Genomic DNA, 24,577 nt, shown 5'->3' with positions numbered 1-24,577 from the left:
CTCATGTGTTTGTTCGTTCGTTTGAATTGAAGCGTTTCTTTCTCTAAAAAGGGAAACGACTTTGTTTGGCCTTCCAAAAGAGAACAGGACTAGAAATCATGTTTATATCACGTTTATAATGGGTTTTGACATTATAATAAAATAAACATTATAATTAAATAATTATGTCTCGTCGCTTCGGCCGGACAGTATGTTAAGGGGCATAACATTTCAGTCACACGATAGATAGATAGATAGATAGATAGATAGATAGATAGATAGATAGATAGATAGATAGATAGATAGATAGATAGATAGATAGATAGATAGATTGCAGTATTTTATTATATTTTGAAATAACAATATAACAATATAACAATATAACAATATATATATATATATATATATATATATATATATATATATATATATATATATATATATATATATATATATTATTTTTTTATTTTATTTTTATTACAATATTCAACTGTAATTGTCTCCTGTGAAATTACAGGGAATTCCTGGCAACTGAGTTGCAGTAAATATACAGTAAAATAAAATAAATCACAGCATTTTACTGTAATAATGCTACTATAATCACAGTAGCACTGCTGTATAAATATATTACTATATTGTATTTAAAAAACATATATATATGTATATATGTATATTACCTGTATATTACTTGCTGTAAATTCACGGCAATTAGTTCCCAGGAATTTCCTGTAAAATTACAATAAATGTTTAACAGTGTTAATATTTATTATCAATTATTGTCCGGTTGTTCATTACTGCACAATAATTATTTTGTTATTTAAATTAGAATATAGTTATTTCAGATGTCATAATTTAATAAATATATTCATTTGAAATTTTAATGAATACAAATTAATATGCACGTTTTTTAGAGAGTTATACAGTATATAGTCAAGTGATTTTTTCTGTATAGACTTGGAAACAATATGTTATTATATTAAATATTGTGTAAGATTAATCTGTTTATGTTGTGGAGCTCAGCACTTATGAATCACGCAGCGTTTCAGTGTTTGCTTTACGTGCCGAGGAACTGCTGATTACCATCTACAAGAAAATGAAACTGTGCACGCAATCTTGAGAAAACACACACACATACACTCACACACGCACGCACACACAAATATTACAGCAATGAAGATACTTAATAGATGACTACTTTTTTATCCTTAACTTCTTGTTGCATCTATGTTGGAACAAAAAAGAAAACTTAAAAAAAAAAGATTTTTTTTGTTTACTTTTAACTTTTATTTAAGACCTTCCAGTGCGCATCATTTACTCTGCTGTAAAAGTCAATACAAATATCAAAATGTTCTCAGTAGATGTATTTCATTGGCAGAGAAACAGGTGAAGAGAAATTATGTTTATTTTCGTGAAGAATGAGAGGTGAAGAGCTAAACCACGAGACGAGACACAATCACAGGACCGCTCAGATTGTGAGGATGTGAACTCTGAGATCATTTATTCATCCTCCTCATCCTCATCATTATCATCCTGATCGTCATCATCATCATCGTTGTAGTCGTCATCACCCTCATCATCTTCGTCATCCTCCTCTTCATCATCATCATGGTGGTAGTCAGTTTCGTCTCCAGGGTTGATTCTTCCAGACATCACGTCTTCGATCCAGGTGTCGAGCTCGTCTGCGGTCGGCATGTTCTCTTCATCATCCATCTCCATCCACACACTGTCAGCCTGAGAATCACACATACACACACACACACACACACACACACACACACACAAGATTTCACTAATTCATATCAATCTACCGCGAGATTGTGCTGGACACACGCTTAATAATCACAAACATCCAACACCTCCGTCCAGCAGAAAAGAAGCTGTGCTTATGAAGTACATGACACATGACTGAGTCGCTTTACTGAAGAGAATGACTCGATTTGAACTGCATGAGTTAACAATTACTTTATAACAACTATAATTCAATTATGATTAAATCGATCAACACAAGTAGATAAAATGCATGCGCTCACTGGTCAGAGTTTCATTCCTGTTTTGTATATGTGTATAACATATATTTAAAAAATATTTCCAGAATATCAACACGATTGCACATGAATATACTGATTCTATACAATAATAAGTTAATACATTTATATTTTAGATGTAATATTGCCTTTTTTTGCTCTGAATCCGAAAAAGTTGGGACACTGTACAAATAGTGAATAAGAGCAGAATGCAATGATGTGGAAGTTTCACATTTCAGTATTTCATTCAGAATACAACATAGATGAGATATCAAGTGTTTACAGGTTTTTGGATTAGTTACACACTAAAATTAAAAGTAGTACAGCAAAACCCTTATACTCAAGTAGCTAAACATCAGCCCATGTTTGCACAACTATAAGCACACTGTCAACCTCACATTTGTTGCAAAACTCTACACACTTAACATACATTACACACAAAAATCTATCATGTAGTCACTTCCTTGCAATACCAAAGCACTGACTGTTAAATTACCGCTGGTTCAACTGGGTTAACACAGTCATCAGGTGTGGAAACACTGGTTTGCTTAATTGTAGACACACCAATCAGGTGTATAAGCAAATAAACAGTAGTTCTGAGGCACTCACAATGAATACATGTTTAAAAAGCCTTTATTTAAACTTTTGGCATGTTTCAGCCTCTGTGGCCTTCTTCAGGGCAAATTCTACATGGCAGTCTCTAGACTGCGTGCTATACATCTGTATGTGGTCACATGACCTGGAAGCACAGGTGTTCATCCGCACAGGTATCACCTGACAAGAAGCAATTACAACTAGTTACTTTGGATAAGACAAGTCAAACAGTCAATATTTAACCAGTTCCCACATCAAGCTAATTTAAAATAATCAATATAAATAGATACATCTAGAAGAGGTTGCTTTGTATAAGACAATTCACAGAAAGAAGTTACATTGTGAAAAAGATATAATCTCATTTTATGCTCTAATAAATATGTGCTTTAATATAATGTGTTTAATATCTATGTTTTACCACTTTCCATATCTAGATACAATTTGAAATGTCAATGTAGATAGATACATATAGCAAAAACATTGACATGTGCATATAGTCAGATACAAAACAGGAGAAAAATCCAATTCCAAGTTTAGACCAGGGTATTGATCAGCTTTTAAAGTATACATTTTTACGTCTATCTCGCCCTCTTGGTGATAATTTAACATGTTCTATCCGAAAAACATTTTTTGGAGTATCACTACTTCCATTGATTCGCCTCTTTATGATGTACAGCAATAGGATATTGATGGTTACTTGTTCTTATAGCATATTTGTGCTCTGCTAATCTTTCTTGGTTCTTCCAATATAAAAACAGACACAAGGACATTCTAGTCTATAGACAACAAATGAGGTATTACAGTTAATAAATGAGTATATGCTGTATTCACGATTTGATGTCACATCTATAAAAGTATTGGACTTGACGTATTGTTACAGTGATTACAGTTTCCACACTTACGGTTACCTCTTTTTGTGCTTAACCAAGTTTTATTCTGTACAGGAGGCATGTAGCTTTTCACAAGACTATCTTTTAAAGTCGTAGCTCGTTTAAAGGTGATAGTAGGTACTTCCGGCAGTGCATCTCTTAAGATGGTATCACCTTTTATTATGTCCCAATTCTTCTTGATTATATGCTTTATCTTATTGGCTTAACTACTGTATTGTGTAGCAAAATAAACTTGGTTTGGCTCTTGTTGTCGCCTCTGTTTCTGAACCAAAAGCTGTTCTCTACTAATTTCTTTAGCTTTTCTAAGGTCTTGTGTTTATATCCTCTTTTCTTAAACCTTTGAATCATTTCTTGAGCATTTTTATCAAAAAGGTCTTCAGAGTCACAAATGCGTTTAATCCTTTGAAATCGGCCAAAAGTGATATTCTCTATTAACCGAGGTGGCTTTCTGCCCTCAGTATAGTATACCGATCAGTGGGTTTTCTAAACACGGACGTGTGCAATTCACCTGTCATCTTTTGATATCTCCAGATCTAAGGAATGGATATTTGTTAGGGAGAACTCTAGACTCGGCTTCAAATTAGAATTTGTGTTATTAAGATATGCATGAAACTTTAAAAAGCAGCAGGTGAGTTCATCGGTCTTCAAGCTCAATGGAAAGAGTCAGAGAAAGAGTAAGACGAGGAGGAGGAGGAGGAAGAGGAGTCAACAGAGGAAGAGATGGAGGCCATGCTGGAGGAAGAGGAAGACAAGAAGGTGCTCAAAGAGGACCGAATCTGACAAATGAGATCCGCACAAAGGTCAGGACAAGGGGAAGGCCTCCAATGTTCACAGAACAGCAAGAGAGAGATAGTAAACATGGTTTTGGCCAACAATGCTATAACACTCAATCAGCTCCAAGCTAACACCGTCAATAACCACGCCAGTTTCAACAATATCCATCAGGTCTCAACATCAACACTGGCATGTTTCCTAAAAAAAAAAACATATTCAAATGAAGCAAATTTATTGAGTGCCTTTTGAGTGCAATTCTGAAAGGGTGAAATGACTGCGGCATGATTACACAGAGGTATGTACTCACTTTAGCAGTGTGATCTTGCAGACTGTCTCATAATCTCTACTGTACTGTAATATGTATACTAGATCTACACTGAACTACACGATTCTGCCTGACACTGTTCTTCAGAGAGTTTTACGAATGGATGGAGAGGAGATCCAGCATGAGTTCATTTACTTAGATGAGGCTGGGTTCCACCTGACGAGAAAACTAAGGAGGGGAAGAAACATCATTGGGCACAGGGTATAGTCAATGTCCCAGGGCAACGAGGGGGTAATATAAGACTAGATAGGGTCCTCCACCACCATGGCCCTATGGGCACTCATACTTACATTCTTGGACCAACTGCACAACATAACCGCAGCAAATCAAATCGATCATATGCAATACATTGTTGTCTGGGACAATGTGTCTTTCCACCGCTCTGCTCTGGTTCAGAACTGGTTTCAGCAACATCCACACTTCACCATCCTATATCTTCCACCATACTCTCCATTCCTCAACCCTATTTTCTTGGCATGGCGGTGGAAGGTATATGATCTCTGTCTCCAGGCTGAGGTTCCCCTCATCCAAGCCATGGAGGAGGCCGGGGACCAGATGGAGGTAGCAGCCAATGCAAGGATGGATTCGTCGTTGTGTAAGCTGGCCATGCCACACACACTCATGCAACCCCATACCATCAGAGATGCAGCTTCTGAACTGAGCGCTGATAATAACTTGGGTTGTCCTTGTCCTCTTTAGTCCGGATGACATGGCGTCTCAGTTTTCCAAAATGAACTTCAAATTTTGATTCTTCTGAGCACAGAACAGTTTTCCACTTTGCCACAATCCATTTTAAATGAGCCTTGGCCCAGAGAAAACACCTGCGCTTCTGGATCATGTTTAGATATGGCTTCTTCATGACTTATAGAGTTTTAGCCAGCAACGGCGAATGGCACGGTGGATTGTGTTCACCGACAATGTTTTCTGGAAGTATTCCTGAGCCCGTGTTGTGATTTCCATTACAGTATAATTCCTGTATGTGATGCAGTGCTGTCTAAGAGCTGAAGATCACAGGCATCCAGTATGGTGGTTCCACTTTATATTAGGTGGCCTTAACTACTATGTACTTACATAAAAAAAATAAGTACAATGTACTTGTTGTGTTCATATTGTATTGTAAAACACTTTTGCTGCTATTGAGGTGGGATAGGGTAAGGTTAGGGAGAGGGTTGGAGGTATGGGTAAGTTTAAGGGTGGGTTAAGGTGTAAAGTATGGGTCAACAGTGTAATTATAAATGTAATTACAGAAATTAAATACAGATGTAATTACATGTTGTTTTTTTTAATATAAGGACAATGTAAAAACATGTATGTACACAATAAGTACATTGTACTAAATTATTAATTAAAATGCAAGTACATAGTAGTTAAGGCCACTTAATATAAAGTGGGTCCAGTATGGTTTTCTGGCCTTGACCCTTATACAAAGAGATTGTTCCAGATTCTCTGAATCTTTGGATGATATAATGCACTGTAGATGATGATAACTTCAAACTCTTTGCAATTATTCTCTGAGAAACTCCTTTCTGATACTGCTCCACTATATTTCGCTGTTGCATTGGGGGAATTGGTGATCCTCTGCCCATCTTGACTTCTGAGAGACACTGTCACTCTGAGAGGCTCTTTTTATACCCAATCATGTTCCCAATTGAAGTAATAAGTTGCAAATTGGTCCTCCAGCTGTCCAGCTGTATATGTACATTTATCTTTTCCGGTCTCTTATTGCTACCTGTACCAACTTTTTTGGAATGTGTAGCTCTCATGAAATCCAAAATGAGCCAATAGGTGACTTGACATTTCAAAATATATCACTTTCTACATTTGATATGTTATCTATATTCTATTATGAAATAAATATAAGTTTATGAGATTGGTAATTATTACATTTTTTTACTCACAATTTGTACAGTGTCTCAACATTTTTGGAATCAGGTTTGTTGTTCCAGACAAAGCAAAAATTTTGCATCTTGCAGCAATACATAGCAGTGTTAGGTTTCTAAGAGTTTGAACGAATCAGTTCAGAGATTCAGCATCCTTTTTCACAATCACAGTCAGTTGCTTTGTTCCTGAATGAATCACTGGTTTGAACAAATCACTTGAATTAAAGAATCAGTGACACTGATTTGCCAACAAGTATTCAACCTTAATGCTAAAGATATCTGGATTTAAGAACTGTTCTTGGATCTTTGGGGAACCAGAAAGAGTTCTTCTATGACACTGCTGTGAAACCCCCTGGAGATGGATGTGTGGTCAGTGGCATGAAAGATAAATGATGTGCTTACGTCCTCGACGTCCACCACACCGATCTGAGGAGACGAGAGATCGATGCCGAAGGTCTTCTCCCAGTACGGCACCATCTGAGGGGTCAAAGGTCAAACTGAGGTTCACATACATGTAAGTGATGCATTGTGAGAAGCTGCATTTGTAAATGAGAATCCACTCAAACAAACAAAAAAATAATAATCCTTCGAGGCTTTTAGAGCCGATGTGCCCCACATACTCATTAAACTCATTCAGTGGTCAATTATCTCCAGTAGAGGGCAGCAGAATCAAACAGACATGATCATTATGTTGATTGTAGGTATTATGAAAATATGTAACCACTTTATCAACAACAGCTTAATGGCAAATGTAAAAATGACATTGATCATCTATAAAGACACAATGCTATAGATGCATTGTTCAAAAACATGTTCTTGGAGAAATCAAAGGTGTATTTAATGTATACATTATTCTAGAGGTTCGTCATACCAGAGGAAAGTCGTCAGGATCGATCCAGATGATGCTTAAGTCTGGGTTCTCTGTGTTTTCTTGAGCCACTTCCTTCAGGATCTCCAGGAACTCATAACCGTCTGGTAAAAGTCAACATTCAGTCATTTGGAGTCACACACAAACCCCTCAGAGACTCTCAATCTGTGTTTACCAGGGTCAGACTCCTCAGCGAAGGCCACGATGTGCTGTCCATTAATATCATCTTCCTGAAACAGACACAAATCATCAAGTCACGACAACTGCTCAATATTCCTGTTTCTCTAGTTTTAGATACTGGACAGCGTTTGTTTGTACCCAGATCTCATACATGCTGTGGGGCTCCAGCTTTCTTAGAGTTGGCCTAAAATGAGAAAAGATGTTACACAAGCATCCTTCTGAGAGGACTTCTGAGGAAAGGTTGTGATGTTGTATTGCTCTCCAGCTGTTGAGCAGAGGTCAGAGTTCACCTGTCGTGCTCCTCGATGAAGCTGACGATCTCGTCCTCCGTGTAGGGTTTCCCAGGGATGGTGACAGGTTTGATCATGAAGGGCTCGTAGAAATCCACTTCATTCATCTTCAGGTTTAATTTCTTAGCGATCTGGAAACATTCAGACATAAGCAAGACCAGACACAATGAGTACAGAGATCATTAAAGGATTATAGTCATTACAAAGTATACAATAAACCTATTTTTCTACCTAACTGTACATTTTATGTGTAGAGAGACAGAGTGTCTTTTTACATTTACATTTATCAGACACTTTTATACAAAGTGACTTACAGTCCATTCAGACTAAACAATTCATTTTTATTGATTGTTTACCAGTATGTGTTCCCTGGGAATCGAACCCACAACCTTGTGCGGCTGCAAAGCCTCTACCACTGAGCCACAGGACCATCTCACTGTATTTTGTTCTTGCTTTAAAAGGCTATTTTCAACATCATTCAGTAACCACATATCCATTTGTGAATGAATGAATGAATCTACCTTTGGCTCAAATGTGGCAAAGAACTTGATGAAGGGATGAAACTCTTCAGCTGCGTCATCGTACTCAATGAAGTCTGAGAAATAACAATGTCGTTATTATGGAAGCTGCTTTTTACAAGTTTATGATTAATCAGAATTAGGTTCATGTGTAACGGCATGCTAACGTGAAGATTTGTGGCTCTTGAAGTAGCCCATGAGTTTGATGTCCTCCTGGATGTGATGGAAGCCCTTGAGCTCTCGGTCATTACTGATGATCTCCACAGGCTCCTCGATCACCTGACAGAAGAAGAAGCGCTCAGTCAGGAATCAATGAGCTTTAGATGATGATGATCACTCACGTCATAGAGGAACTCCAGCAGCGTGTCGGCCGCCAGCTCTCCGTCGTACTCGATGATCTCCTCATCTGCAAAGATGTAGATGCTCTCCAGCTCCAGCAGACCTGACAAAAACACACCATTCAGAGTGGATCAGGAGATTGAAGACAGATACTATATCAACATGGTTTACACAAGAACAACAGTTTTATCAGCCAATCATAATCCCAACTCTTAACTTCAAAAGACAACGCTTTGATAATAATAATGTTGTTCTAGTATCAAAAAATACAGATCAAGAACACGTCTTATTTATGCAAACGACATAAAACAACAGATCAAGAGCACAATCATTTGCTTATTCATGACGTCAACCTCTTAAAGATCAGTCTGCTCCTCAAACCACAAATATAGTTGTCAAGATATAAATAAAGATGATTTGAATACTGTTTATTTGTTATCATTTGTGAAATTTACCACCAGTTTCTAAGTAAAAATCATTTCAAAGTAGATCAGTTAATGAATTAACTAACACCATGAGCAATACATGTGTTAAAGTGTTTATTTATATTTGTTAAATTTAAGCCCATGTTTAAATTTAAGCATATTCAAATACGATGTTCAAGAAAATAAAATAAAACCTGGGGAAAATAAATGCAGACCATGTTCACACAGGACACTATTAACATGACTATATGCATGAAACCATTCAGAAAAAATGGGCACAAATGGGTTAACAGTAGTCAATAAAATTAAAGCTATTCATATCTAGTTCATAGTTATATTGTCCTTTTAATGCTTTTTTAGAGCTGGTCTTTCATTGTATGGAAAAGAGCAGCATGGATATTCTACTGAATACTGATAGTTTTGTGTGTGTGTGTGTGTGTGTGTGTGTGTGTGTGTGTGTGTGTGTGTGTGTGTGTGTGTGTGTGTGTGTGTGTGTGTGTGTGTGTGTGCGTGTGTGTGTGTGTGTTCCATGGAAGAAATAAAATGATTTAGGTTTGGAACAAATGAATAAATTGAGGAATAAATGATGACTGAAAGAGTGATTATTGTAGTAAGCTTGAGGCTAATACATTATAAGTTGCCTGTGTTCATCTTTCTTTCTTTTTTTTTTTTTTTGCACATTCTAATAATAAATAAAGACTATTGCTGTTTTACTTTCACATTTTCTCATTTAATTCAATGTGTCACTTGTTTGTTTGTGAATATTTCTGATTGACTACAATTAGAGCAGAAGTCAGACAACAGAAGATAACGGTTCATATTACCCAGCTTCTTAGCGACAGCTCGGTCTTTCTTTGAGTCCACCAGACCGAATCCAATGTCCTCGTCATCGAGATCATCGAGCACCTGCGCAGCAAGCTGCAGGAATCAGAAAGAGTTAATGTACTGTATACAAGTGTAAATCAGAGTCTGTCAGAGCTGAACAAACAGTGCATCAATGCAGAGCACTCAGTCATTTACTAGCAGTGTTCAGTAAAACAGCCATAATGCAGCCATTAAACACACGACCCAATGAGGTGAAGACACCCCTCTCTCAGACTCCGTACTCGAAGCCACACGAGACTCAAGGATGTCACAGCTAACAGCAGAAGTGCTGCCTCTGCACTTTCTAAATCAGTGTGAAACCGGAGCTGAAGAGAGACAAGGGATCTGACCACGGGCTCGTCAAAGACTGGACGTATGGACACAGGTGTGATGTGTGGTTACTGTCCTGTGTGCTGTCGCTTGGGTCAAACACACACATAAACACACACATGTGACCGATCTGCAGTTTCTCTCGTATACACACACGCTTGAACTATCAGAATATATAACATAACAGACACATTCAACACATTAAAAACATGAGGAATATCATACATCTCTCATTTACCTTCAAGAGTCAAATGTACTGCAGCTTCCTTTAAATTCCACCTTAACAAACTCATTTGACCCTTTATAGGACTCCTCTTTGACTTGTTTTTGACTTCACATATCACAAAACCATTGCAACCCATTACATATCACAAAATCTAAATCGATTTACTCACAATCATGACATGCATAACCCATATTACATTTGAGTGAAATAAAAGAATAACAGAGTGAGAAAGACGTGTGCTTAACTGTATTTTATGTGCACATCAAATTTGTATATATATATATAATATATATATAAAACCTGTACTTCCAGATTATATAATATTTAATATTTAAAAGGCTACTTCAGTGACTTAAAGAGTGACACTTTCATGAGTGAACACTTAACACACTTAAGTGAACTTTGAAATAGTTTTACTTTAAATCCTTGTTTCACATACACATTTCAATGTGCTGACTCATGCGTTATTCAATATTACATTATATATATACAGCTAATATATTTTAAATGCACTACATTGCAATTTCATTGGAAATGTATTTAAACACAAGATATACTCATTTCAACTGAAATGTCATTAAAGTGTAATCATCTTAAACTACATTAAGAAATTACACTTTAACCATATTTCAAAGATGATATATGTAATGCTGAAATGATAAAGACGTACTTAAGTTGTACTTAAAATCTACTTAAGTTGGTCAAAAACAGTCTAAAGTACATATAATTGCATTTTTATAATTGAAATAATATTCATGCATTTTCAATTAATTGTAGTAAACGTGCAGTTAAGAGTGTGAAAACATTACATTCAGAACATATTTATATATTATTAAACTATGATACTCGTTTTAAAATGATGCTAAAGTGTGCTTCTTTCTGACAGAAGGGACAGTGTGTGATCGATGTGGTGTGACTCAAGTCTTCTCTAGTCACACGATAACAAGCTGAAATCCTCACATCATGCACATATTTCAACTTGATGCTTGAAAATAATGTTATCAATGCTGACAGATGTCGCTGGCTTCGACTAGCATGAGGGTGAGTGTATGGTGAACGTTTTCATGATCAGAGCGTTTTCATCCCTGACTGTAATAAATCAGCACACAAGCGTCAAACACACCACATTCACAACCAGACACTTCAGCTTCATTCCTCCACTCCTCCGTCAGAGTTTGTCCCCATCTATCTGAGCGCTGTAGACGCCGGGACAAGCTCTGCTCCTCTCCGGGTGAGCGTCACATTCACAGTAAGCGGACAGATGTGTTAATGGCGGCTGGTCACTCGTTGTCTCGGCCTCACAGGAAGTGCTATCCTGTGGAAACTCACTGTGACAGCTCTCACAGGCCACATCCAACACGTCTGAAGGAGCATCATTCATTCTCTCCATGGGTCTTACAGACCGCTCATAAAGGGCTTTAGGGTGGACAGCCCTAGCGAGGGGGAAGGATGCTGTTCAGATATTTTGGATGAAGCTTTAGTGACAAGCCAGACTTGAGAAACACAGAAGAAGAACAGATGAAAACACAAGTCACCTGAGGACCTAAACATACCTGGTACGTCAGGGCCGCGGGACTCGTTAGCAGCTGCAGAGAAAGGTCAGGGGACTTTAGAGAGGAGCATGAAATTACAATTACTCTGCTTGCTGCTATCACAGTTATGTCAAATAGTGAAGCACAATAAAGCCCAAACTGCTGGTGATCTGAAAACTAATTTTGTTTGAAATGTTGTGAAATTGCTTTGTGCATGCTCCTGCAATAAAGGTGCAGGAGTTACTTTATAACAATTGCTAGTGACTAAATAATTACACTCAAAAAGGGTAATAAACATTTAATTAACTATGACATTATTAATCAGAAAGAATGAAATAGTATTTTCTTGCAAAATGTATTAATTTCTCTATAATTGCAACTTCCAAAAGTAATTTATTTACAGTGTAATACCATCAACTCTGTTCATGTTTCACACAAAGCATGATTACAGTGGCAGATTGTCAATTAATAATGTTTATTTTTGGGCAGATCCTTGCACATTACTATGTGATGAGCTGAAAACACTTTTACTATAGTGCATGATCTGTAACCGAACACATGTAGATGTTTGCAGCACATAAACTTGCTCAGGAGCGCACCCGGTGTAGCATTGCTCCTGTGATGTGAAGGGCTTGAGAATCACAGGAAGTTAAACACGAAGTTAAAACCACACGGTCTTCAGCATTTATCTGATGCTTGCTACCATTCAGGATTTGGATTGGGTTTAGTGTGGATGGGACATTATTTTTAAACATGTAGATTCACTTCCAAACTGCATGCAATAACTAAAAAACCTTGCCAGTTTGACCTGTATCTCTTTTAGATAAAACTGTGAAAAAGACCAAACTGTTCACTATTCACAATTAATATAACCCCCACCACCCCAATCCTTCAAAGGTGTCTAGACAATTAAATAATAAAACCATTTACACATTTTTGTTAGATTCGGAGATTATTATTATTATTATTATTGTAAAATAAGCATCGCTCTGAAGTATGCTGAAGTATGTCTATCTGTGAGAAGCTGACAGCTGAAATGATGTGTTCAGACAGAGAGAGAGAAGCGTAGAAACCGAGAAAAAGGGGCATTTCTTTAAACATCTGAATCATTTTTGACACAGTCGTGGATGTTTTGTGTCGAAGGACTGAAAGGTCGAATTCAAACGACTGTGCTTTAGATGGTAAAGAGAAACTGAATTGCCCAGTGGACACATTTCCCATCAAAATGTTTTATTCCTTTTATTCTGTGATGTTGAACATGACCGGAGAGGTCTGACCTTCACTTCAGAAGTTAATGGGTTCCGGAGAAAAATATAAAAATCTTTAAATATCTAAATATGTACCAGAGAAGGTCAGCTCCATCTAACCTTAGAGACATTTTCAGTTCGGCAGCTCAATGTTAATGTGTTCTTCTGTCTCTCGCTCTCTCGGTGTGTAAGGACTTTAAACATTCAAGGTTTCTGAAACATCTTCAAAACTTCCAAACAAGACTTCACCAATCCAACACTGAAAAATAGCTAAAGGTATGCACATTTCTTTGAATTCCAGTTAAATCCTTACATTCTCACTTGAATTGCAGTGTTGCATCTTCAATTTAAATTCAGTTCAATTTCAAGAACTGCAGAGAGAGGACGCTGTAAAGCAGCTCAACACGAACACAGAGTGATGACAGACGCCAAAGAGCCAACCAGAAAGAAGGATGCTTTTAATCTGATGAACCAAAATTTAGGATCAACACTTCAGTGAACATTTGCCGTATGAGTCCACTTGGGAAATATGAAACGGCTAGGACCACAGAGCAAGACATATTAAAATCATAACTACTTCCTGAAGGCACTGAGATGATATCTACTGAAGCTGGAAACATTCAGCGCTCAATCACTTTCACATTCACTTTATTCTCCTCTGCCGGTCAGCAATGCCCTTGTTTTACATGATTATTATATTATCATATACCTGATGATCATATTCATGTGTTTCCTGCCAGGGATTCACTGTTTTAAATTCAGTTCTGGTTCATGTGTGAAGAAGGCTAGGGAAGACGAGGCTATTCTGCACACTTCACACACAGTGGAAATACAAGAAGCTTCAATAAATGCACGAAAGACTTCATAGTTAATATACAAATATACAAGTTATTTTATTATGGAAACAAGACTAAAATTGCAATTAAATGTGTAAATTAAAATTAGTTTCTGCATCAAATTGAGTATGAAGGACATTACAAGACATAAAAAATGAAGGCAATTAAAAAAGAATATCAGAGCAACATGATTGGTTAGAAAAACTACAATTCTGACATTTTTTCTAATGATTGTGAATTTATATTTCACAATTTGGACTTTATTACTAAAAATTGTGATATTATGTCTTTAATGCAGACTGTTTTCCCATCTCAGAAGTTTATATATGCAGTCGATAGCTCACCATTGTGAGACATAAATCCAACGTGCAAAATCGTTTGAGACACTTTGTAAATGAGACTTTGCTTTCAGTCAGTTCTTGTTTTATTAAACTGCATCTGTTTTCTCTTATACTGTGCCTCCAGCTGTCACACGTGATGTCGTCGCGTCGTACTTTAAAGCCCTGACAGCAGTGGATCTCGGGTTTCTGTGCGGCCTGAGATCCTCGCAGTCGATGCTGGAGAGATGCAAGTGCTCTTCAGAGAGTGATTCAGCTGAATATGAAGTCATGAAGAGCACACTCTCCACAGCAGTGATGGAAACACACAGAGAAAGATAATGAAGCGTCTGATTACTCCTTCATGAAGCCTCGACGGAGGCCAGATGCACCCTGTCCGTCGGGTTTACAGCTGTATGAAGACTCACGTGCAGATGTGAACGTGATTATACCGACGGGTTAACAGAAAACCTGTCACATCATTGACAGGGGAATTATGAAACTGTGTAAAAACATACTCTTAAAGTGTGTCTATAATGAAATCTATCATTTAGATCGTATTGTAGATTATTTATTTATATTTTACTTCTGGCATTAAACTTCTTTCATGTCATGACTGCATCTGACTGAAAACAATCATCCTTTGAAGCTGTTTCAGAGTCCTTCATTAATATCAAGATGAAGGCCTATATTTAATATCACTAAAAGATAACAATCCTGTTATCGACGCATGGATCTGCTTGTGCCAGAACAAACTGAACAAAGCAGCCGTGACTGTGTGATAATAACGGTGAAAGGCAGTATTTGTGTCGGGGAAACAGCTTGTGTCTCCTGCATTAATAACTCATATGTGCCCTGAAGCACTCAGAGATCATCACGTAAGTCTCCACCATGAAAGATGCACACGGCTGATCTGTATGTGAAGAGAACAACACGACGGGTCCAGACCGTGAAGGATGGAGGATTTATATGGAGCCAGAAGAGTCTCAATAAAGATAAATGCACACACATCCTGTGTGGCATATGTGAATGTAGTGTGTGCATTTATCCTTATTGAGACTCTTCTGGCTCCATAGATTTATCACGTTCAAGGAAAACGTATAGTACAACCTGGATTGATCTGATCTGATCTAAACCAAGTTAAACAAAGGCAGCTTAACCAAAGAGGTCTAACATGGAAATGATGAGATGTTCTCTGTCTTTACTGGCCACCTTACAGTGATGCCAGAAGAACCACAGCAAGAGTGTTTTATTTGAGCTGTAAAGTTACTTATCTTGACAAGTGCCTTTTCAGTTTCTCAAAAACTATGACATGAAGATGTGTAGTGGGTTTTTACCTTCTCATAGAAATCTAAGATATATTAAAATCATGGCGGAGAGCAAAGCACTCTGGGAACTTTGAAGGTTAGTATGTTTCTTCAAGAGAATTCAGTTTTGTGAAGGAAGTGCAGGAGGTAGAAAACAGGTCTGATAGCTTTCGATTACAAAAACTGAGCTTGTTTCCCAAAACTAACTGAGAATTGACTTTTTCCATCAGAATGAATGCTTGTTTATAAGCATCCTCTGCTTGTTCTGAACTCAACCTGATGAAGCGTATAATGTCCATAAAGATTAGTCTCTGTGTATCAGAAGGAATACATTTGTGCTTCTAGCAGATGCTTCTAGTGACTTAGAAAAGAGCAAGGAGCAACTCTTACTGTACATGACCAGCTGATAATGTCCAGAATTTGTGCTGATTTATGGCTGAACTGGCGATGATGGTTTGTAATGTGAGACACTGAAACGACTGAAATAATGATTCGACTGTGGTTTGGCTGAACTTCTCTGCATTAACTCAGACCAGTCACTGAATCTTTAAATTCACTAAATGTGAAAGTCATTTTCTGACATGAATAAGAGATATGAATACATCCCAGCATTATTCATCATTAATAATAAAAGTCACACACTGAGGCCAATCAAAACAATGAGAAAGTTTATTGGTTTTCTTCCATAAAAGAGTAGTTTTTGTGTTGTAACTTCATGATATGCGAGTGTTGCCATGCTGTGCTGAATATTTCAGATGCTCTTAATCTGCCGCACCATTTTGCTGATTATGTAACAAGAACAACAAGTTTTGTTATTGGCAGACTCAAATAAAGTCTGTCTAACATGAGAAATGATGCATTTGTGAATCAGCTCACAGTGCTGCTCTTGGCTACAAACGGAGAAAAGAAACCACAGTGCACTTACAGCTCTCTTCCACAGCTCGATTTGAGAAACGAACACTGTGTAGTTCACAGTGAGATTGAGACGAGGTGTTGGTTTATTGTTTCCAGCAGCTCTATCAATGGCCAGATCCACTAGATGGCACACTTTCAGCTTAAACTCAAACAAAGTTTGTCTTGGATTGACAGCATATGGACAAAGACAAGGAAAATGAAGCAGAAACTTGGTAAGTGAGGACTAGAAGAAACAATCCAGAACTTGCAAGAGCAGAACGAGCAACAGAAGGACAGAGCGCCTCAATGTGAGGACATTGGTCATACACGCTAAAATTAGCCGCTAGCAGACAGAGCCCAAGATAGCAGCAGTTATTCTGGTGGTGGCTTAAGAAGATCTGGATGTCACGGATTCATCTCAGTTTCTTCATTGCCAAAGCCACCCATGTGTTGCACTAGGGTTTGGTAGGGTGCTAACCAGATATTGTCATATTCCATCACCGCAACACTTCTTACTATTTACATGAAGAGCATGAACATATGCTGAAAGCAGCAGCTTGGACTCATATACTGTAGGAGTTTATTCTCCATGGCATCTGTGAGTTGGGGATTTTAAAGATGCAGATGCGGTCCAGTCAGAATGGACCGAGCATCATGTTGAGACTCTCTAGAAACCTAGTATAGCTTGATTTAGAACAGGACAGAAAACATCCCCGCTTTACCCTCTTTTCCCCCACTTTTAAATGTGTCTGAGAGTCAGATGAGGAACGCACTCGCCCTTACAGTCGTCTCCTGATGTGGCAGCTCATAGGAAACATCCAGAAATCACCACACCACACCAGCTGCGCTAGTTTAAGAGATTAAACACACGGTGTCTTCAAACACTGCATTCTGATGAAGACGAACACCAGGAATAACACACAGCCAAGCTCAATGAACGGGAATAAGACGCTGTACAATGAGTGCCGTAATGTACAACTTTATAAGAACTAAGGACAGAAATTTGAGGTAAATTCTCAAAAAAGCATTAAATATATCTTTAATTTCTCAGTCTAAATGGCGAGTCCATGTCAAATACTTCAACTAATAGACCGTACTCAACTCTTTTGGATCTGAGTCGTCACATTTTCACTCACAATATGTTTAATTCGATCATGAGTAGCATGCACTCAAGCTAAAGTCAATGACTGATGATTATGCACATAAGCAAGCAGCATATTTGTTTATTGCTAATTGTAATCCAAATTTATGATTCATCATATCTTCATATCAAGAAACGTCTCCCAGGAAAATCTGTAGCTAATATAAGCTCAGTTTATGATCTATGTGGGAACCTAGCACAACTATTACTAGCATTTGCTGTGAAAATCACATCTGCATCATTAGTGACGTGGCACTCATCTGAACACAGAGACTTCAGTACTTGATACACAGAGACTGTGACGGTCTCGTTTTTAGTATGAATGTGTCACTTCAAGTAGAAAATTAACTCAGATATAAAATAAAATAAATAAATAAATACATTTGAAAGATACTAAACCTAACAACAAAAGCAGTGGGAAAACGCTGGAAAAATACAGCTGGAAAAATCATCCTTATTAATTACACAAGCCCCAACGCACAACGAGAACAGTGTCAGGACAGTTGAGTAGGGTTTACTTCATTTTATATTTACACTTTAACTCCAACAAATTGAAGTGAGTACCAGTTTAGAATTGACTTCTTTGTTTGCCTGAACTAATTTTGGTAACACTTTAGAATAAGGATCCATTAGTTAATGTTAGTTAACTACTTTCGTTAACATGAACTAAGCAAGAACAATCCTTCTACAGCTTTTATAAGTCTTAGTTCATGTTAATTTCAACATTTACTAATGCATTATTTAAATCAAAAGTTGTGCTTGTTAACATTAGTTAATGCACTGTGAATAAGCATGAACTAACAATGAATAACTGTATTTTCATTAACTAACATTAACGAAGATGAATAAATACAGTAATAAATGTATTATTCATTGTTTGTTCATGTTAATTAATACATTAACTAACATTATTTAATGGAACCTTATTCTAAAGTGTTACCCTAATTTTTAATGTAGAATTGTTTTATGAGTTTGGGATTGAGAATGTCTTAAATAACCAATGCTGCATTATGGCTTTACCTTTGGGGATTTAACTTGATTTGTTAGTTTTGTTGCTTCAATCACTGTAAGTTTACTTTTGTAAATCACTTTGGATAAAAACATCAGCTAGATGCCTTGTCATGTTGAAACCTATTGGTTTTCTTAGCTTTCTTGAGGTAGATTAGAGAAGTAATATGGATATACTGTATCAACATATTTTGTTGCATTAACAGCCTCAGCTTCTGGTTTCATAATGTTTGACCTCTATCACAACTGTAAAGGACATGTGAAAGCCAGTGTAAGAGAGCCTGAATCCTGACAGAGAGAGTGGGATGAGAGACCTTGAAGATCTGTGGCCTGAAAACTGCTGATGGTGAAATAACAGACAGAAAGAGAGTCAGAAAGCACTGGAGACTTGCTAGATTGGTGACTCTGAGAGAGACTGACAGCAGCTCAGCTGACCTGAAAGAGGACACTGCAGCACGCTGAAAACACCAGCCCCTGCACGCTTAAAAATACAGATCTTTACTGACCTCTGTGGTGCACTGAACCTTTCACACGCATGGAGACTTTCAGTGCATAAACGCTTCTTTGTAGATGAAAAGCATTGTTAAAATCTTCTGCACACAAAGAAAGAAATGTTTCTTTTGTGGCTCCTCAATGGGATCACATCAAGGGAGCCTTGACTAGTGTACAACAGCTGCGACTTTATTTGGAAAACTACTTGTGCACGGTGCACATTTCTTAATATGAAGCCTAAAAGGTGTTTTAATGTCACTTTTGATGAGGATTGTATCCGGTCTTTCCGTGCAAGATGACACTGAAGTACACTTGCATTAGTTCCACTTCAGCTTAATACGTTATACTTCATTATATCTGTAGTTGGACTACTTTCACACAATTCAAGTGCATTAAGTGCAGCTGTTCCAATTCATCATGCTTGAAGTATAAGTATATCAAGACTGGACTGAAATTCAAGCCCATCATCTAAAGCCCAGTCCATGCATCCACCCGGACGTCCCACTCATTCTCTCTCACGCTTTCCACGCACCTCCAGAGCTAGCTCCTCCACTTCAAACTGCTTCCTGGACATGCGGTCCTCTCCCACAGGCTTGTGAAGGTAGATGACCATGACATCGTATCTCTTCATCACAGACTTGTAGTTCTTGATGGTCAGCTGATGGACGCGGTCCTTGCCGTCATATTCGGGGAACTCCAGGCCCTTCTCGCTCCAGCACAGATAGCCAAACGTTAGCAGAACCCCCAGCAGCACCCAGCCCCACTTCATGACACTGTTCTGAGTCAGTTGAAAGGTTTACAATTGACTTGATCTTTACTTTGTTCCTAACTAAAGCCAAACTATTAGGAACAAGGTCCAATTCGTGCGTGCACCACCCTCTCTTGCTCCCTTTTAAAAAGACACATGTGCAGATTGACTGGTGTATGCCTCTCGGGGGTCGGAGGTTTGGGATGACGCCAGTCCAACAAGAGACATGCTGACCGTGGGAGGAGCCGTGACCGTTTCACCTGCTGGGAGCAACAGGATCAAACCGAGCGACATGTGCACTGAAGACAGGTACTGGGCTGGAGACCGGATTCCAGTGCAGTATTGAGTTTAGCTTTGACCCTTGCTAAAAATAAGTTCCTGTTTGGAGGCTGAGAAGAAGATGGCGGCTCTGTGTACTGTGTGTTGTGTCGCTGCGCGGTCGAGCTGGCACAGATGAAGTGTCCAGTTTCACTCTGATTCTGCTGGCCAAAGCAAACACACCCAAAGCATTGTGCTCCGCTGGGATTTATCAAGAGAGGAGTGATCTCACAATGCCAGTCATTGCTAATTATGATTTCAGAACAGTGCATTCTCAGTTCAGGGTCATATGCTGGATTTACAGGGAATAATGCATACTGAACAATACAAGTAATGAGGTATCCATGAGCCGTAATCATGCATGTTTGAGTTTTGTGCATAGATGCATTCATGAGAAGCAGCAGGACATGAAGCAGCGAAACAGTCCCTCAAATATTCGTTTACAGAGTCATAGCATTGAGCTGGGATATTAATAAAGTTTGACACCTGACCCCAGCTCTTATATTTCATGTGCTGCAGGCTGAAACTCTTGAGTTATGTGTGGGCTGCTGAAGTGGATGCATGGACTGGAACAATATATTCATATATATTTCTGTTCTTAGGCACATGTCCTTTGACACTAACAGAACATTAATAGAAATATGAAATCTGTGCCAGTGATGATGTCATTATGCATTTATAGCTTAACAACAGCAAGATTAGTGCATGTGTGTGTGTGTGTTTGTGTGTGTGGGTGTGTGTTTGTGTGTGTGTGTGTGTGCGTGCGTGCGTGTGTGTGTCCGTGTGCGTGTGTGTGTGCGTGTGTGTGTGTGCGTGCGTGCGTGTGTGCGCGTGCGTGTGTGTGTGCGTGCGTGCGTGCGTGCGTGTGTTTGTGTGTGTGTGTGAGAGAGTAACAGTAGAAAGTACAGTGATACCTCACACATCCAAATGTTTTGACAGTGCCCTCTTGTGGCAGGGTCTTTAATAAGCATCAGTGGATTATTTTACATTTATGCATTGTCTGTCAACTTTATCTAAATCCTCTTGGATTGCATTCACATACTTTGAATCACTTGAAACACATTAAGAGCACATTTTTTATTTGATTTGGACCACAATGACTGCATCATATATTATTGTATTATAATATATTATAATTAAATATCGGGAAACTGATTGTGTGCCACCAGAAATAAGGAGCCAGAAACAGCACTGTGAATATTAATACAGAATATATTTAATATACTTCAGCTTCTGCCTGTGTGCATATGCTCTCAGAAGAGCACTCATCTTTCTCAGCAGTGACAAAGTGTTTATCACGTAATGCATCGCATGCAAACACAACATTTGCCCAAGACTACACTACTGACACAGTGTCAGGAACATATGCAGACATTATACATAAGAAAACCTGACGTGTTTACTGATGGTCAGACAGTCGATGGGTTAGACACAGATGTCCGTCTGCTGCAGGTCAGTGACAGTAAGATACACCGGTCACTAATGTGCACAAAGACACAAAAGGGCTGCAATGCTCTGTTCATATTCTCTCAGAAATCTTTTAGTGGTGAACCTCGTTGCTTGGAGACTGCAAGCGTGACGGACTGCTCGCTGAAGCTGGAGTGTGCTGATGGTTATTGGTTTGAGTCTCTCTGGCTGTTTGAGGTGAGGGTCATCTGAAGCACCAGAGGCAGTAGTTTGACAACTGACCATCTAAAGACCCGGTTGACCCTCTATGCATTTATAGAAAAATGTAAAAAGCAAAGCAATGAAACACAACTAATACCAGTCCTAAACCACGCTCACTTTATACTGGAGCAGACATCTGCGCTCACATTAGCAGCTGCTTGCTCCCGAGTCTCTGACGAGGAACGGTTAAACTGTGGCTCGGCTCTAGTCTAATTGGGAGGGTAATTATGGTTTGACACGAGCAGAGAGCCGAGTTAATTAACCACAGTCATGCAAACGACATTGAGAGCATACTGGGAATAACACCGCCTTCAAGTCTGATCGCATTATAAGAGGCAATAAACATCATTTCACTGGGACACTCTGGAATTACAACTTTCTGAGCTTGGTTTTGATCGTAATAAATAAAGCTGTCATTTTGAATGTTTATTTATAATAATGATTTTTTTATTATGATTTTATTTTACATTTAATTTAATTAAATTGTGTATGGTTGTCCAGTTACATGAAAAGTCAAAAAAAAACAAAAAAAAAAAAAACAAAGTAAACTCTACTAAAGAAGAACAAAACAGTTTTTCAGATTACTGTATTTTTTGGACTATAAGTCGCACCTGAGTATAAGTCGCATCAGTCCAAAAATATGTCATGATGAGGAAAAAAAAAACATATATAAGTAGCACTGGACTATAAATCACATTTATTTAGAACCATGAACTAAGAGAAAACATTACCGTCTCCAGCCACGAGAGGGCGCTCTGTGTCCTCAGTGTAGACTACAGGAGAACTGAGCAGCACAGAGCGCCCTCCGGCGGCTGGAGACGGTAATGTTTTCTCTTGGTTCATTTCTCTTGGTTCATGTCAAATTAATTTTGATAAATAAGTCGAACCTGACTATAAGTCGCAGGACCAGCCAAACTATGAAAAAAAATTGTGACTTATAGTCCGGAAAATCCGGTATATTCCATTTCATTACAGAATATTTATTAAGACGGATTTACATCGTCAAGCAAATCGTGGACAAAACTGAGCATTAAGCAAATGCTTGACACATTCATTTTTTTCCAAACAACATCATCTACATCAATATACACACACAGAAGGAATATTGTCTGTGCACTGAAGAAATAAAAGGGTTTTCACTTCACAAATAACTACAAAAATGACAAGAATTAAATGTGTGTTTTTAAGAGTAGAAAGACTGAAATAAGGCATTCTTGTAAAATTCACACACATATTTGTTTTATTTAAATCTTAAATCCTTTCAACATATTTTTTACAGTACAAAATTGCATTCAATTGTGTGAACTAAAGTTTTCAACAGAGTTTGCTAAAGTAAAAGATTGGCTGTGAATCCTATATTGTTTTGTGTCTGTGGTCAGTTTTCAGCTCAAATCTAATTCAGCGAGCACAGATCCAGCTGCTGTTTTATTAAAAGAAGAAGCGAGAGTGCAATAGCGAGAGAGGTACGCTGTTAAATGACTCTGCATTTTCTTTGTTTCTCTGTTGACTCACCCCCATTCACACACACACTCACACACACACACACACACACACACACACAGTGACATCACAGGATGAATCCAGCGGAACAGATCTTTCCAGAACATCAGATGACACACGAGCATGTGCTCTCTCTGTCTGTGAATGGCACTTTCCACAAATAGAGCACAACATAGGGTCTAAAACTCTTTAGAAGAGAGGAAGATGTTTTCTACATCGTTACAGGGATGTGGATTTAGAAACTCTATTATTAGTGTGAAACTGTGTATAGAAATACATTTCATTGACACTGCATGAAAACAGTGTAACATGATTCAAGTAAAATACAGATTTTTGAATGAGCTACTTTTCATTCTAAGGTTCATTTATGTTACATAACAAGAATATCTAATGAGATGCGTTTCTGAGAAGAGTCCAGAAAGTGTTGTTTCCCTCTCGGCCTTCCTCAGGATGTTTTCTGAAGTCTCTTTCTTCTCTGTTCGGTCTTGTGATGGGGAGAGAGCACTTCCCCATCAGTGTTTCCTGAGGCGCTGCTTTCATCTGGCAGGGTCTCGCTCTCGTTTGCATGGACCTGTGGTCTTCTCTTGCTGTTTGCATGTGTTTGTGCATGCTCACACGAGCCCGAGGCGAGCTGAGCACACATGCATATACGCCCTGTGGCTGTGATAATTAATTAATCAGCACATGAGGAGTATATGACAGGACACCTATCATACGAGGATCAGACTATCAGACAGACTCGCTCAGTATCAGACGCACGCGTGTAAACTGGGTCACGGCTGCACGGGTCTGCCACCGTCAGCACCGCGGCTAAATCCTCTTCACTGCGCACACGAATCCCTCTCAAAGAGCAGATGAAAAACCTTGCTGTTGACTTCACTCTCACAGGAGACAATTTGCATTTCCATGACATTTCCATAAAACTCAAATGTAATATGCAAATGTTACGATACGAATGGCCTGATTAAGTGTCTCTCATGCAATCACTTTACTAAAGCCTGCAATGCTTTCACACGCTCTGCTCTTTGGATTTGTGATGTATTAATCATTCATGAACGTACAG

At 38.3% G+C, this 24,577-nt stretch overlaps 1 protein-coding gene across 3 annotated transcripts; it reads right to left on the bottom strand.

Annotated features, from left to right (window-relative positions):
- Nucleotides 1-1,251: 1,251 nt before the first annotated feature.
- On the bottom strand, nucleotides 1,252-20,331 carry casq1b (calsequestrin 1b). Of its 3 annotated transcripts, XM_026268647.1 has the most exons (12): nucleotides 19,813-20,331; nucleotides 12,060-12,092; nucleotides 9,911-10,004; nucleotides 8,664-8,764; nucleotides 8,490-8,601; nucleotides 8,326-8,399; nucleotides 7,805-7,935; nucleotides 7,653-7,698; nucleotides 7,510-7,564; nucleotides 7,338-7,438; nucleotides 6,869-6,943; nucleotides 1,252-1,710 (listed from the first exon to the last, which is right to left on the bottom strand). In XM_026268647.1, the coding sequence occupies exons 1-12, from the start codon at nucleotides 20,047-20,049 to the stop codon at nucleotides 1,477-1,479; spliced, it is 1,293 nt and encodes a 430-aa protein (XP_026124432.1). In that variant the 5' UTR covers nucleotides 20,050-20,331; the 3' UTR covers nucleotides 1,252-1,476. The 3 variants fall into 3 exon arrangements, with proteins under 3 accessions (XP_026124432.1, XP_026124433.1, XP_026124434.1); XM_026268648.1 differs by lacking the exon at nucleotides 12,060-12,092; XM_026268649.1 differs by lacking the exons at nucleotides 12,060-12,092; nucleotides 19,813-20,331 and adding an exon at nucleotides 11,836-11,895.
- Between the last annotated feature and the right edge of the window lie 4,246 nt (nucleotides 20,332-24,577).

Source organism: Carassius auratus, chromosome 7, assembly GCF_003368295.1.
Source record: "Carassius auratus strain Wakin chromosome 7, ASM336829v1, whole genome shotgun sequence".
NCBI lineage: Eukaryota > Metazoa > Chordata > Actinopteri > Cypriniformes > Cyprinidae > Carassius > Carassius auratus.
The sequence above is the reverse complement of the archived record's forward strand: the minus strand, read 5'-3'. Positions and strand labels throughout refer to the sequence as shown.

Excerpts from the sequence above, each read along its gene's own strand:
- casq1b (XM_026268647.1), bottom strand. The coding sequence starts at position 20,049 with ATGAAGTGGGGCTGGGTGCTGCTGGGGGTTCTGCTAACGTTTGGCTAT. Across the intron at positions 8,400-8,489 it reads CAAGAGCCACAAATCTTCAC|ACTTCATTGAGTACGATGAC; the intron begins GTTAGCATGCCG and ends GTTATTTCTCAG. Across the intron at positions 7,439-7,509 it reads CGCTGAGGAGTCTGACCCTG|ACGGTTATGAGTTCCTGGAG; the intron begins GTAAACACAGAT and ends GACTTTTACCAG.